General features: G+C 47.0%; 1 protein-coding gene across 1 annotated transcript in view; it reads right to left on the bottom strand.

The window, feature by feature from the left end:
* The window catches only part of LOC113459577 (IgGFc-binding protein), a 116,509-nt gene that overhangs the window by 49,625 nt on the left and 50,625 nt on the right, over positions 1–16,259 (bottom strand). Inside the window, exons 4-17 of the mRNA XM_074546689.1 lie at positions 15,837–16,120; positions 13,855–14,021; positions 11,272–11,870; positions 10,350–10,914; positions 9,561–9,641; positions 9,248–9,382; positions 4,429–4,616; positions 4,049–4,332; positions 3,660–3,937; positions 2,751–3,349; positions 1,828–2,392; positions 1,477–1,676; positions 993–1,373; positions 348–634 (exon numbers count right to left, since the gene is read on the bottom strand). Coding sequence (XP_074402790.1) covers positions 348–634; positions 993–1,373; positions 1,477–1,676; positions 1,828–2,392; positions 2,751–3,349; positions 3,660–3,937; positions 4,049–4,332; positions 4,429–4,616; positions 9,248–9,382; positions 9,561–9,641; positions 10,350–10,914; positions 11,272–11,870; positions 13,855–14,021; positions 15,837–16,120 — 4,613 coding nt within the window. The remainder of the gene's footprint in view (positions 1–347; positions 635–992; positions 1,374–1,476; positions 1,677–1,827; positions 2,393–2,750; positions 3,350–3,659; positions 3,938–4,048; positions 4,333–4,428; positions 4,617–9,247; positions 9,383–9,560; positions 9,642–10,349; positions 10,915–11,271; positions 11,871–13,854; positions 14,022–15,836; positions 16,121–16,259) is intronic.

Here is a 16,259-nt window from a genome sequence, read left to right on the forward strand (position 1 = left end):
CCTGACCTACTCCCCAGCCAGAACCTCAGCTTCTGCAGTCCAGATCCCTCACTAAGAAAGGCACCCAAGGCTGTCACTTGACAGCGTGGAACATACATGCCCCACAGGCACCATTGCCCTCCCTGGTTTCTGGAGGACAGAAACAACCCACTGAGGCAGTTGCGATCCAAGCAGCTTAGGAGAAGCATCCTGCCCAAGCTCAGCCCATTCTCCCAGGGCTCAGGAAGCTGCCTCTTCTCCCTTGCCCCACACTTGCCATCACCAGCCCTCCCTCCTGATGTCCCTCATTGCTCTCCTCTCCCACACTCCCTCCTGTCCTTCATCTGCATGATGGAACAAGGACTCACGGCCACTCATCATCTGGCACCCTCCAGCTGGTTCCAAAGTCGTTGAAGTCAGGTACAACCACCCCATCGGGTCGCATGAAGTCATCCTGCTGGCTCCCAGTGTACGTCCCACACAGCCCACAGAGTTTGTCCTTGTACTTCTCAGACACCTTCACTAGGAGCTCATGGTCCCCATTGAACTGCAGCTGCAGGCCCAGCTTGGTGGAAACCCGCACGTAGGAGCCGCTCAGGGAAATGGTCACGCCGGGGGCAGGAGAAGCAGGCAGGGAGACCAGGGCACCGTTGATCTGGAGAAGGGGAACAGGGAGACAGAAGCATGAAGAGGTGCCCTCCAGTGAGAGGTCACTGTTCCTCAATGGGGTAGTGCCAGTGCCAGTGAGCCAGAAGCTCTGCTGGCATGAGAAACCCTGTCCAGGCCTACGAGGACAGCAGCAACTGGACCAATGGCACTCTGAAAGCTCAGGAAAGCAACCAAGGATCTGTATCTGCATGGGCAGCCATATGTGGCCCCGCTCAGAGCTCTCCCATGCTGTTCTGAGAGCACGCAGCAGGCTCATGGAACAGCAAGCTCTCCCTGAGGACAGTGGGGCATTTTAAGAGTGTCCAGTGTGTCTGTTGTTCCCAGGTACAAAGTGAGAGACTTACATAGACTGCCTTGTGCTGGCGCAGTGCAATGTGGAGGCCTTCAAGGGACAGTGCCACAGAGTTCAGAGCTGTCCAGCTCTGGCTGCCGCGGTGTTCATTGCGGGTGGTGATGCTGAAGCCAACGGAGGAGTTGTCACAGCCTGTCACCACTGTGTAGTTGCAGGAGCCCTGGAAGTGGTGGAGCTTCCCATCAAAGGTGCTGTAATGTGGGTCACCGTAGATGTGGCAGACGGCAGTGCTGGCTGGGTAACAGCCCCTCTGGCCATCCTGGATCTTGCAGACCTCGTCCTCGCCACAGGACAGGGCAGAGCAAACCATCTGGCCTTTGGCTTCACACCGGCACTGGCGAGTGCAGTTCTCATTCACGAAGGATTCCCCTTGCTGCAGGCAGGGAAACACCAAACCTCAGTGTGTGAGGAAGAAAAGTACAGGCAGAGGCGTGGGGTGGCAGGGGTCTGCAAAGCAGGGCAGGGTTTTCACTCACAGTATAGTAGTTGCCCTCAAAGTGGCAGCCGCAGTTGGCCTCGGGCACACAGGTGTCTCCGCTCAGCAGGAAGCCAGAGCTACATGCACAGCCCTCCACACAAGGCTTGGAGCAGTTCTGTGGGGCGTGTTGGTCAACACAGGTGGCAGGACAGCCAGTCATGCAGGAGTCATAGTAGCTGTTAGGAGGACACTGCAGGGCTGCAATGGCAAGGGGAAAATTAGCACCAGAAAACTTCAACCACAGACAGCCTTGAGGGAAGGGAAAGATCTAAGAGACACATTGGTCCGAGGTTCAGAGCAGAGTCTGTGGCCAGTTTTCCTTTCTGGCAATGGCAAGGCAGGTACTCACGGCAGAAGGTAGCATTCCTCCAGGGAAGAAGAGTCACACCAGCTGCCTGGCACGCGTCAGCATAGGCCTCCAGAGCAGCACACAGGAACTCCTGGCCACCGTTCAGGGCACACAGGTCATACAAGCAGGTGTCAAAGTAGTCCTGGGGGTTGATGACGCCATGGCAGCTCTCAAAAGGGCTAGGCCTGCTGGTCAGGATGCCACAGAACTGGTCGGACCCGTAGAGCTTCTCGTCTTCATCACTGCAGGGTGGGGAGGGCACAGGGACACCGCAGGAGGGGTCACTGTCTGGCACCTGCCAGCTCTCCCCCAGAGCATTGGAGTCTGCAGCTTGCTGCCCATTGGGCATCATGTATTCATCGTCTCTGCGGTTGTTGAAGTTGCCACACATGCCACAGGTCAGGTTGAAGTAGGTGGTGGGCACCTTCACCTCCACCGAGTGGTCAGCGTCGTAGGACACTCTGAGGCTGAAGTCTGTCTCCAGGACGATGTAGCGACCGCTCCTGCTCACCGTGATGGCCCCTCCTGCTGCGCTCACCGGCAACGTCTGGCGCACGTTGTTCACCTACGGCACACACACCACAGTGGGCCCCGGGCCTATTCCCGGCCTGCCGGGCTGCGCCTGCCCTGGGACAGCAGCAGCCAGGCCAGGCATGGCAAACAGCTGTCTGGGATGTGCCCACACCCCAACAGCCCTGGGGCTCACAGAGCTGTGTCATGGGTTCTGCATTGTGCTCAACATGGCCCATGTTCCCCATTTGACTCCTCCTCCTCCAGCCCCTCCCAAAAGCGAAAAAAAAGTCAGCCGGTGCCTTCAGGGAAACCCACCCATTCCTGGGACTTCTGGTGCGTGCCAGAACCTGACAACAGCAGCCAGACCTGCCTTGCAGCTGCCCCATGCTCATTCCAGCCCCACTGCGTACCAGCACGTGGCTCATCTGCTGCTTGACAATGACGATGCGCTGTCCATACACCTCAACCACGACTTCGCGCACGTACGACACCCAGGTGCTGCCACGGTGCTCATTCTTGGCCTCCACGTTGAAGTAGGGCAGGGAGGTGGTGTTGGAACACACTTTGGCCAGGGTGTAGGTGCAGTTGCCCATGAAGTTGTGCGTCACCTTGTCAAAGGTTTGGTAGTGGGGGTCCCCGTGGACGTGGCAGATGCCGTAGGAGTGTTCAAGGCACACGGGTTTGCCGTTCTGCACCCCGCAGTACTGGCCCGCAGGGCAGGAGGCATTGAAGCACTGCACTTTGCTTCCCCGAGAGGGACAGGTGCACTTGGAGGAGCAGGTGTTGTCCGTCCAGAACTCAGAGCCCACGGGGTAGTGCTGCCCATTGTGCCAGCACCCACACTGCTGGCTGGGCACGCAGCGGTCGTTGTAGAGCAGGTACCCGCTGTCGCACACACAGCCCTCCACGCACGGCAGGCTGCAGGTAACAGGAGCCATCGGGTCAACACAGGTGGCAGGGCAGGCTGCAGCACAGGGCTCGTAGTGACTGTTGGCTGGACAAGCAATCGCTGCAGAGACAGATGATCCAACAAATTACTTGGGGAACAGAATACACATTTCTGCTGAAAATCCCCCTTTGAAAAAGTAGCTCTATCTCTATTGTCTCAATGGTGTTTTTGTCTCTACATGTATTCTCAGCCCTATCCAATCAAAATGAAACACAGACAACACAGGTGGTGCCTCCAATACTGATATCTCCCTGGGCTGTATATCCCTACAGCCCATAGGGAGAATAGTTCTTGCTCGCCAGCTCACTCTTCCAATCCTGTCCTGTTTTTTCCCTAGAGTAGCAGCCCCAGGTACCATGTCTGGACTTACGGCAGAAGGTTGCGTTCCTCCACGCAGGTATCTGCACACCGAGGGACTGGCAGGCATCTGCATAGGATTGCAGGCTCTTGCACAGGGTCTCGCGGTCCAGCCCCAGCTCACACAGGTCATAGCTGCAGGTGTCAAAGTAGCTGCTGGGGCTCAGCACAGCGTGGCACACCTGAAACGGGCCACTGGTGTCATTGAGGAGCCCACAGAAATGGCTGCTGCTGATCAGTTGCTTGTCGGTCTCATTGCAGGCTGGGGTGGGCAGAGGTCCTGCTGAGCAGCTGTGGAAAGACAGGCAGTAGGGCTCCTGGGTCATTTGTGCACTTCTCCTGGTGTCTCCTCCTCCTGCCCTTGTCCAGTGTGTCCCCAGGGCTACTGGGAGCCATACCCACCTGCTGTTGTTGGACACTTCCCAGCTGTTGCCCAGGCTGGTGGAATCTGGCTCCATTGTCCCTTCTGGGTTCTGGAAGTCATCTGCTGCTATCCCATTGTAGTTGCCACACATGCCACAAACCTTCTGCCCAAAGGAGCTTGGAAGCGTCACCTCCACACGATGGTTCCCATCAAACTTAACTCTCAAGCCAAAGTCAGTCATGACCATGGTGTAGAGCCCGCTGGACAAGACCTGCACACCCTCGGATGGGCTGCAAGGCAGGATCTCTTCCACTCCATTGACCTGGAAGGACAGGAAGCCAGACAGGATTGGAGCAGCCCATCTGGCACAGTTCTCTCTGCTCACCACAGCCCCACAGCATCTTCCCCTCAGGCTCACCGTCACCACTCCGCCCTGTCCCAGCCTTATCCGCAGGTCAGCCACATCGACATCCACGTATCGGACATAGGACACACGGGTGTTGCCTCCCCTGTGCTCGTTGGCCGCTTCCACGTTGAAGTAGGGCAGGGAGCTGTTGCTGTCACACAGCTTGGAGAGGGTGTAGGTGCAGGTGCCCATGAAATTGTGTAACTGCTTGTCAAATGTGTGGTAGTGAGGGTCTCCTTCCACCACACAGGTGCCTGACAGTGGAAAGACCAGAGGAAACTTTCAGCTGAGCACCTCCTACTGCCTCTTCTCCCCAGCTTGCCCTTCACAGAGGCCTGTAGTTCTATGGCAGGTCTATTCTATTTACCTGAATCTGGCATGGGTGTTGATGTGGGCGTCTCTTCTGATGGTGTTGTGATTGTGGGTCCTGGTGTTGTTGGAGTAACATCTATGAAAGAAACAACAGTAGAAATGAGATGAATTCTCCTTGATGAAGTCTGGTTGAAGACAGCATGTATGGTTGAGGACAGCACTTCAACTGAATGGTAGTAGAAGCATAACCTTTTTCAAGGTATCCTCTCCCTAGCCATGGTTTGTACCTGTGCATTGCCCCTTTACAATGGACAGATCATCCAAAGCTACATCACTCCGGACATCTTCACCGATCATGCCCTCCAGGACAATCTAAGGGAAGGGATAGATCCTGTCATTAGCTCCAGCCACATGAACGAATTGCCATTCAAAAGCATGGTTTATCTCAGTGAGAGTCAGGGAGAGTCTGTGTCCTTACCTGCATATTGCCTCTGCTGTGTACCGTGACTTCTCCCAAGTTCCATCTGTCCTCTTTGTTTCCAGCATCTTTCCATTCCAGTGTTGATGTCTCATTGTGAACTACATACACACGCAGAGCCATAGTTTCAGCTGCTCCATACATGTGGTACCAGAAGCGGAAGCAGTGAAGTCCTTCTGAACTGCACACTGGACTGACCAAGCGGGCTATATCAGCTGGCGTTTGCTTGCTTCCTTGCAGGTAGATATAATAGCCCTCTGGAAACAGCAGAATGTCAGGTTTTCACATTAATGGGCCAGAATAAGACAAAGTCAGTTCATTTACAGAGTGTGTACAGTAGAGCATTACTTTACCCAGCACCTGTATAATTCTTCCCAATATTCAATTCTCAATTGGACTACCAGGAGATTATACCTGTTTTGTACTTAAGGAAAGGAGCACCTTCTAAAGGAAAGGTTGGCTGACTCAGTGATCCAGTGTCAGCATGAATCTACCTTTGCAGAAGCCTCCTTACAGGATCTTATGCTAAGAAGTCACATGCTCATCAATGTTCTGTTTTGCTCATCCCCCCATAACAGATTGCTGACTAATGCAGAAGACCCTGGATTAAGCCTAGAAACACATGGCCTGGATTTGCTGTTATAAGAAGCTCCTTGCATTCTTCCAAGAGAAGCACAGCCCAGTGCTGTTCACTGTTCTCACCTCCAGTTGTGTGGTCATGAGAAGGGCCAGTATTGGGTGTGGGTGTCGGTCCCTTGTGCCTTATCCAGTCAAAGTCATCAGTAGTTTCTTGTTTCCACTCACAGAAGTCAGCCTCAAATGTACACCACATATTGCAGGCTGGTGGTGCAGCTGTATATGGTGCAGAAAGAAAAACAGAATTTCCACAATAAGGTTTGGAATCTTGTCTCTGTTTGGAAATGCCCTTCTAAGTCTAATAAACCCATGTTCATGAAAAATTTGAAGATGCTACAATGGAATGAGTAGAATTGACCAGTACTGAAAAATTGACTATAAAATATGAAATTGGAAGTGAGAATGTGAGTTATTTTACAGCTCCCTTCCTCATGTGTCATCATAATGCACTACGATCCTGTATTTTTACACTATGCAACAGTCATAATCCTTTGCCATTGCAAATTGCTCAAAGCTGTGCTATTTGACAAAGTAGTACTCTGCTGGCTCTCAAAGTGCTTTTTAAGTGGAAATGTAGACTTCATAATAAAAATGGTCTGACATTGCTTTTTGCTGCTCATAAACTGGGATAAGAAGTATTGTCTTGGAATTGGAAAGCAGTTACAGAATGCCTTTTCATGTAATAGCCTCATTCTTAGGCTGCTGTTTTTTGCTGGCTTTGGTAATTACCTCTGGTAGCTCCAGAAAAAGCAATTTAGGGATACAAGGAAGAATTTTTTTACCATGAGCATGGTGAAATCTGGGAAACATTTGGGGTGAGCTTAGATGGTGAATAACTTGATCTAGTTATAGATGTCTCTGCTTGCTGCAGGGGAATTGGACTAGATGACCTTTTTAAAGTCCCTTCTAATCCAAACTATTCTATGATTCTATGAATGTCATGCCTCCCACCTTACCCCTGTGTTAACCAGTCTACCCAGGTAAAATCAGCCCAAGGCTGAATGGACCTCAAGCTGCAGGATTCTTTACTGATTTTAAAGCTCTGGTTTATGTACTTGGAATTTATTTTGCATGTTTGCAGAAAATGTGGAGCTGTAGACAGGTTGGTTAAGTGATATGTTAACACTTCTCAAAAAGAGAAAATATTTTCTTAAAACCAAAATGGTGATTTATTAGACAAGTGCTCAATTGTCCCTTGCTGAGCCCTTAGCTGACAATGCATGCTGTCTCTCTCAACCCCATTCTGAACAATACTCTTGGATCAAATGTGTTATCACATTCTAAAGTGAATACAGCCCATTAAAAGCTTAATTAGAAGCCAAATTTACAGAGATGCTAAGCACTTGAAAGCCTCCTGTGTTTTGTTGAGTGCCCATCTTTGAAATTCTGCTCTATTCCTTAGTTATTTGAATTTATTTTTGTAGCATGAGGATTTAATTAGATGGTGATTTGCTAAATGTCCTAATGACTTACCACAGATGGTATCCTCCCTCCATTCACCCAGATTTACACCTTCTTCTTCACAGGCAGCAGCGTATGCCTCTAAAATCTTGCAGTACTGATCAGAATCCCCCTCTGTGGCACAAAGATCATAGACACAGCTCTCAAAATACAGTTGTGGGGGAATGTGTGAATGGCAAAGCTGGAAAGGTCCACCAGTTTTCAAAATAATTTTGCAGAGTTCTTCATATTCTTTCTCTTTTTCTGTGTCACAAGCAGGTGGTACAACTGAAACTTGATTACACCTGTATGAAGAAAAAGAGCGGTGTGGTTATATAACCTTTGTGTTTTGTTCTATCCTGCAAGGCACATCCCAGCTACAATAGAATGTTATGCCAAATTCTGTAGACTTGTTATGTATAGACATGGTTAGTGTGTCAAACTCAAAAGTGAGAAATATTGCAATTTAACTTATAAATCCCCATTAAGAATATAGCTGCAAATTGTGACTGTCTATCCACAGTACAAAGTCCAGAAGAAACAAAAAAACCCCAGCTATCCAACACAAGAAAGATAATTTCAATTCATTATTGGATGTAGTAAGAGTAGTAATTTGTATGTAAAAGCATTAATAGATAGATAAGTGCCTCATACCTATGTTAATCTACATGAAGTTATCTCAGGAGCTGAATCTGAGAGATAGATTTAGACTTTCAGTAGAAGGAAGGAGGAAGGAATATTTTAGGGTGATATTTTAGCAATATTTTAGAATAGGGAAGTAAGGAAAAATTCAAGTTATATCCATAAAAAGAATGCCAATCACAAGTGAAATCTACAAAGCTCTTGTGGAAAAGCTCTAAAGGTTGTCTGAAATTTTGAAATTTCAGTGCTTTCTATTGAAAACTGAAGTTACCCAAAGGTGAACACACGAGGAAACAAGTAGTATCAAAAGAAGGCAACTATGGAATGTAAATAATGCATGCTTGACCTATAACTAGATGATCTATGCTTCAGGCATTTTGCTGTTTCTAAAAGTATTATTGATACTTACGTCCTGCTGTCATCCTTCACTATCCAGCTGTCACCAAACTTATTTGGATCCTGTTCTAGGATTTTATCTGGGTTTAAAAAGTCATCCTGTTGGTTGTCATTGAATGTCCCACAGAGACCACACAGCTGTCCTTTGAGGCTTTCATCAACCAGAATGAAAAGCTCCTGGTCACCATCAAACTTAACCTGGATCCCTAGAGAGGTATCAATGACTATGTAGTGCCTTTGTATGGATATTCTGGCTTCATGGTTCAAATCCACAGGAAGATGAACCTGATCTCCATTCACCTAAAAGAAATCCCAGAGAAGCAAGAGTCAGTTTTACTCTAATGAACAGTACAGATAACAGCAGACTGGGATTATGCAGAGACTAAAGGTGTACACTTATTTCAGACCTTGAATAGTGCTTTGTGGCACAATTTTATCTTTCTGCTGTCTTAACTGCCCACAAAGCAATTGTGGAATAATTAGTTTAAAGTTAGTAAAACCTTTCTGTTATAGATGAAGACAGAGATTAAGCTGTTTTATCCTACAACTGCATTGAGAAAACATACAACTGGACAAAAAGAAGTTATGCTGATTTATGCCTTTCTTAGGAAAAGAAATAACTTCTGTGACTTCTTGCATGTGCTGTTTTCGACTTGAAGAATTCAGAGAAGCCTGATTCAGTTCTTTTGGGCAGAAATGTAAAGTGCATAGATGTGATGGATTGTTGTGCCTAAAGTAGAACACTTACATAGGTCTCTTTGTTTTTCTTCAAAACAATGTGCAGATTTTTCAGCGTGACAGCAACTGAGTCCAAGGCTGTCCAATTTGGATTTCCTCTATGTTCATTTTTGGTTGTCACAGAGAACTTTTCAGAAGAATTTGTGCATCTCTCAACAGCAGTATAATTGCAGTCTCCTTGGAAATGGTACAGTCTCCCGTCAAAGGTTATATAATGTGGATCCCCAAAAATGTGGCAAGTGCTGGGATTCAAAGGATAACATCCCAGGAGTCCATTCTGCACCTTGCAAACTTCACTCGCTTCACATGTGTCTGAACTGCAAACTACAGTTCCATTTCCAGTACATACACATTGGCCTACACATTCTGGTTGCCAAAAAGATTCTCCTTTCTATTAGAGACAAGAAAATAAAAATAAATTAAAATAATTAAAGGTAGTGCTGAGTTTTGAAATAAGCCCCGCGTAAGAATGATTTTCCGGAACAAACCTCATAATATTTGCCATTCTGAAGGCAGCCACAGTTGCTCATGGACACACAATGTCCTCCGCTGAGGACAAAGCCACTGTTGCATTCACATCCTTCTACACAAGGTATGCTGCAGTTGTGTGATGCAAGAGGGTCAGTGCAGGTTGCAGGACAAGCACTGGTGCATGGATTGTAATGACTATTGGGAGGGCATGCAACAGCTGAGAAACAACAAAAAGCACTGCATTAACAAGCACAACCGGCATGAAACCACTAAACCCACATGAAACTGCTATTCAGTAACATTATTGTTTTGAGCTAGTGGCAGTTGTGGGGGTGTTTTGAAGCCTGAAATTCCATTCCTATTTTACTATCAGAAAGAAGAAAAGAAAATAGACAACATGAGAAAAGTATGTTTAACTCGGTATCCTGGCTATAAAGTATCTCTAAATAAAGGAAAACAATGCCTTTCTACACTAGATCTTGAAGAGAGGGGATACATTTCCACAAGTACGAGAACTGCTAAAACCATAATATGTAATAAGAATATAAAAGGCAAAAAATCATCTAAAACTCAGAGATTACATTAAAAGGGGCATATTGCAAGGGGTTTACCAAAGATTCTTGAGAAAATGAACAAAACTATTCGCTGTTCTCTGCCAGAAAACAATAATGGCATGAATTTTGAAGAAGTTTATTTCTCTGTATTTCTTGCAATTATGTGAAGAATTTATGATATCTAAGCAATGGCAGTTACTGGCTAAAATCAGCCTCATAAGACAAAATGGAGCTGTTCAAAGGTTCATTTTTCTATGGCAACTCACGGCAGAAGGTAGCATTCCTCCAGGGAAGAAGAGTCACACCAGCTGCCTGGCACGCGTCAGCATAGGCCTCCAGAGCAGCACACAGGAACTCCTGGCCACCGTTCAGGGCACACAGGTCATACAAGCAGGTGTCAAAGTAGTCCTGGGGGTTGATGACGCCATGGCAGCTCTCAAAAGGGCTAGGCCTGCTGGTCAGGATGCCACAGAACTGGTCGGACCCGTAGAGCTTCTCGTCTTCATCACTGCAGGGTGGGGAGGGCACAGGGACACCGCAGGAGGGGTCACTGTCTGGCACCTGCCAGCTCTCCCCCAGAGCATTGGAGTCTGCAGCTTGCTGCCCATTGGGCATCATGTATTCATCGTCTCTGCGGTTGTTGAAGTTGCCACACATGCCACAGGTCAGGTTGAAGTAGGTGGTGGGCACCTTCACCTCCACCGAGTGGTCAGCGTCGTAGGACACTCTGAGGCTGAAGTCTGTCTCCAGGACGATGTAGCGACCGCTCCTGCTCACCGTGATGGCCCCTCCTGCTGCGCTCACCGGCAACGTCTGGCGCACGTTGTTCACCTACGGCACACACACCACAGTGGGCCCCGGGCCTATTCCCGGCCTGCCGGGCTGCGCCTGCCCTGGGACAGCAGCAGCCAGGCCAGGCATGGCAAACAGCTGTCTGGGATGTGCCCACACCCCAACAGCCCTGGGGCTCACAGAGCTGTGTCATGGGTTCTGCATTGTGCTCAACATGGCCCATGTTCCCCATTTGACTCCTCCTCCTCCAGCCCCTCCCAAAAGCGAAAAAAAGCCAGCCGGTGCCTTCAGGGAAACCCACCCATTCCTGGGACTTCTGGTGCGTGCCAGAACCTGACAACAGCAGCCAGACCTGCCTTGCAGCTGCCCCATGCTCATTCCAACCCCACTGCGTACCAGCACGTGGCTCATCTGCTGCTTGACAATGACGATGCGCTGTCCATACACCTCAACCACGACTTCGCGCACGTACGATACCCGGGTGCTGCCACGGTGCTCATTCTTGGCCTCCACGTTGAAGTAGGGCAGGGAGGTGGTGTTGGAACACACTTTGGCCAGGGTGTAGGTGCAGTTGCCCATGAAGTTGTGTGTCACCTTGTCAAAGGTTTGGTAGTGGGGGTCCCCGTGGACGTGGCAGATGCCGTAGGAGTGTTCAAGGCACACGGGTTTGCCGTTCTGCACCCCACAGTACTGGCTTGCAGGGCAGGAGGCATTGAAGCACTGCACTTTGCTTCCCCGAGAGGGACAGGTGCACTTGTAGGAGCAGGTGTTGTCCGTCCAGAACTCAGAGCCCACAGGGTAGTGCTGCCCATTGTGCCAGCACCCACACTGCTGGCTGGGCACGCAGCGGTCGTTGTAGAGCAGGTACCCGCTGTCGCACACACAGCCCTCCACGCACGGCAGGCTGCAGTTGTAGGGAGCTGTTGGGTCAACACAGGTGGCAGGGCAGGCTGCAGCACAGGGCTCGTAGTGACTGTTGGCTGCACAGGCCAGTGCTGAGTAAGGAAAGATACAGATATAAATTAATAAATTTTTAATTACTCAAGTCTTGGTGTTTGTTTAATATCATATTCTGATTTCTTTTTAAATGCTTGTGAACATCTTGGGATTAGCAGAATTTTCATGCATGCCTTTGTTTTCTTACACACTTGAAAATTTTTTTGAGTTTTGGCTGTCTAAAGTTTCACTCAGAGAGAGCATTTCCTAGGACTTGAAGATAATTTCTCGAATTATTGCATTGGACAGAGGATATCAATATCATGTTAGCTATTTGTACTAGACATGCTACATTTAGTCTCTAGTTCTGATAGTTAATTCCAGACATGTTTTAATGTCTAATTCTTATTTTATCACTTCACTGAGGTCTTTAAATTTTTTTAAATAATCAGGCTGTAGACACACTCTACTCTATTTTTATATTTTGTTACATGCATGACATATAGCTACCCTTTGTAATCAGATCTTTTAGACACTGTCATATTCTGATGTGCAGGTCTGAGAACTGGAGCTTCCTGAGCAATCTTTTTTCAGCTTCCAGATGTTTATATGACGTGGGGCAATTTTTAATGACATATTTTCTCACTCTATTTTTAGCCTACTTTTTTAAGGAGACAGAAATTATACAATGACCTTGTACATTTCTCTGCCCATCCTCCCACTTAATTTGACCCAGGTGCTCTACAGGAAATAACTTGGTAAGGTTGGCAGAGGTCAAAAATATACACAGCTTCATGAAAGGAAATAGGCACAAGGCAAGGAGAAGGGATCCTGCAAGCTCTTTCAGCAGAAAGAAGGGATGCAGAGGCAGCTCAATCCTGCTTAGAGACCCTAGAACCTCTAGGAGAGAAAGCCTCAGTAATGTCCCCAGCCTAGAAAATGTGCTTGATGGAGACCGAAGTCAAGTGGGAAACAAAAGTCAGAAAAGAAATTAGGCTTCAGCAATTCCAGTGTTTTCAGATAAGCTTTTTATTCGCCCCTTTAGAAGGCACATGGGTCACTGAATTACTAGTTCCTGTTCCTCTTATTTTTTCTAATGGGAACAGATTTTTTTCAGGCATTTCAGACATTAAATTTGTATTTAAATTCTGTTCTTAAAAGAATATGGATTTTTTTATCCTATACTATATACCTGAATGCTTGAGAAATGTTCTTTATTTACTCTTTACCAACACTCAAAAAAGAAAAATCATTATTCCTACTTTCTCCCTAGCACAGACATCTATCTATTACTTCAATACTTGACACATTTTGTCTTGTACTTCTGTGTGTTTCTGTCTCTTCCATCTCTTCACTACTTTCCCTGTGTTCTCCACACTCAGTAGCTTTGTTACAATATACATTTCACAGACTTTCAGTCCTAGCCTTTAATTTCAGGCTTTCTATCAGTGTTGGCTCCTTTCCCATCTGAAAGCATGAATGACTACACCTGTACAGGACACTCCAATGCTTTCCTCCACATCCAATTGGGAAGAATGGTCAGCACTCCCTACTCTCTTACACATGTGGGAGTCTGTGCCACTGATAGTGTTTACAACACTCTCCTCCCTTTATCCCAGATCTCCCACTCAGCTTGTCAGGAGAGCTCCTCCTTCAACTTTCTCTCTTTGCAAAGAGGAATTCCAATTCAATTTTAAGATGGATTAGATGGAATTTTTTTCTTTTCATTCAAAGCCACTGAACTATTTTCTCTAGCATCTTCCCAAAGGAATCAAATTGAGGAACTACATATAACCTTGAAATCATTAGTCTGATCAGTCAAGATTCTCAGTGCTACATGAATTCAAAAGAGGCTTGTAAGGCTCTGTCCTCAGGAAATCCTCATTAAACCCTCCTGACAAGTGATAATTTCTAGCAATCTTTGATACATACGGCAAAAGGTTGCGTTTCTCCATGGTGCCAGCTGGACTCCTGCAGTTTGGCACACGTCTGCATAAGCCTGTAGGCTTTCACAGAGGGCGGCATTGTTCAAGTGAAGCTCACAGAGATCATACTGGCAGTCTTCAAAATAACTCCGTGGATCGACCACTGCATGGCAGTTCTGGAATGGACCGCTTGGATCTGTGATCAGGCCACAGTATGCATTGCTTTGGATCATGTGTTTTTCTTCATCAGTGCAGTTTGGAGTATGACCATAATCTGGTGAGCACCTGATGAGGAAAAAAAAGAAAATATATGTGGAAAAATTTACAGATCAACTCTGGGTTCACTGACACCTTAGATGATTTTGAAAGCACATCTACCAAAACTACAGATCTCTTCCCAGACTAAACATGATGTATTTACAATCCCTCTTTTTCAGACTCTTAGGATAGAAATTCAGATTTTAGTATGATCTCAACCTCCCAATCTTTAAGAAGCCTGGATGAAACCCAGGTATTTATTTTTGGCTTTCTCATAAGTCAGGCTGTTTACATGGAAGGGGAATTAGAAAGTGAAAGCATTCAAAGTTCAGATCCTACTGTCATTAAATAACATACTGTGAAATAATTAACAACAAGTCAAGCATCTCAGAAGAGTTAAAACAATGTCTTCAAGTATTAGCATTCATAAACTAAAACAATAACCGAAATCTTACTGGGCACCTTCAGTGTTTTATTCAAATACTAAAATGTACATTTAAATGTACAAAAGGAATTTAGCCAAGTCAATGCTAAAACTCACAGATCATTCTCCCTGTCTTGCCTGTGCTTGTATTTAATACACTCCTTCTTTGGGTTTGCTCAAACAGCACCAGGAGACAAAAGCAGCCCCCGTGGCTTTTCTCTCCTATCAGCAAGGCAAAGCAAATGAGAAAGGCAGTGTCTCTTATATGAGAGTGTTTTTTCCTTGCAGCTTTGTGCTCTGAGTTGCATCAGGGTTCTTGAAGAGACCGTTTATGCAGACATTACAAAATATATATGTTTTTCTGATTAAATTGACTGCTGTTCCTGAAAACCTCAATATGTAAGTAACCCTAAAACTCAGGCCCAGGGGTGCCTCCAGAGGTATGTGATGTGAAGATATGGGTGTTGTGTATGCAGTGCCCAGCACCTGGCAGGATCCAGCCCTGAACAACAGGGACAAAGCCCTTCCCCATGTGAGGCTACAGGGATGGCTCTGGCTGCCTGAGCCCAGCAGAAGCCTGAGCTTTTTCTGAGCAATCATCATGATGTGAGGGAGCAAAAATCCTCCCCCCCTCCACACACCAGCTGGCCTCTCTTTGGGCACAAAGCATATGTGGGGTAAGATTTGAAGGGGGAAGAAGGAGGGTTCACTCCCCTGTCCTTGGCACTGTTGAGGCCACACCTTGATTCCTGCTTTTGGGCCTGTCACTACCAAAAAGAGGTGCTGGGCTGTATCCAGAGAAGGGCAAGGGAGCTGGTGAAGGGTCTGGAGCACAAATGTTATGAGGAGTGGCTGAGGAAATTGAGGTTGTTTGACCTTAGCAGAGGAAAGGCTCAGGGGACACCTCCTCACTCTCTGCAGCTCCTGAAAAGTGGTTGTAGTGAGACAGGAAACGGTTTCTTTTCAGGGTGACAGAGTGAGAGGAAGTGGCCTCAAGTTGCATTAGGGGAGGTTTAGATTCAGTATTAAGAAAAATTTCTTCTCCAAAACAGCTGTTAAGCATTGGAGCTGCCCAGGGAGGTGGTGAAGTCACCATCCCAGGAGGAATTAAGAAGATGCCTAAGTGTGGCATTTGGGGACATGGTTTGTTGGTGGATATAACAGTGCTGGTTAAACTGCTAGACTCAATGATATTAAGGGTCTTTTCCAGCCTAAACAGTTCTAAGAGCCTAAGAAATGTTCTTTTTTAAGCACAGTTAAATTTTCTGTGAAACTTTACCCAGATGCATAAAGAACACTGAAAAGGGTAGATTTTATCCCACATGTCAGACATTTTTGGCCTCCAAAGAAGAGTTGCATAAACCACTGGTCATTGCACCGTCAACAGGTAAGACCTGACATCTTGGCAGGAGTCCTACCTGGAGTCGTTGTAAACCTGCCAACTGTTGCCAAGGCTGGTTGAGTTGGCTTCCATCTCTCCATCTGGGTTGAGAAAGTCATCTGCTTTTTGTCCATTGTAATTTCCACATATTCCACAGACTTTAGACATATAGGTACTGGGAAGAGTGATTTCTGCTCTGTGGTTTCCATCAAACTTGACTTGCAGCCCAAAGTCAGTAGTGACCACAACGTACTGCCCACTGAGGGAAATGCTGACACCTGGGACCAAGGTCACAGGGACCACCTGGCTGACTCCATTGACCTGCAGGTGCAGAGGAGGACAAGTATTGTAAGCACTTGACAAGAAGCGTTTTTAATGGTGACCCTCCTAGATCCTTATGTTGACACAATGAGCAGTAAGAACTCACTCTGTGCTAGTATTTGTGTATATGGCCACATAA

The sequence above is a fragment of the Zonotrichia albicollis genome, chromosome 9 (genome assembly GCF_047830755.1).
Source record: "Zonotrichia albicollis isolate bZonAlb1 chromosome 9, bZonAlb1.hap1, whole genome shotgun sequence".
NCBI lineage: Eukaryota > Metazoa > Chordata > Aves > Passeriformes > Passerellidae > Zonotrichia > Zonotrichia albicollis.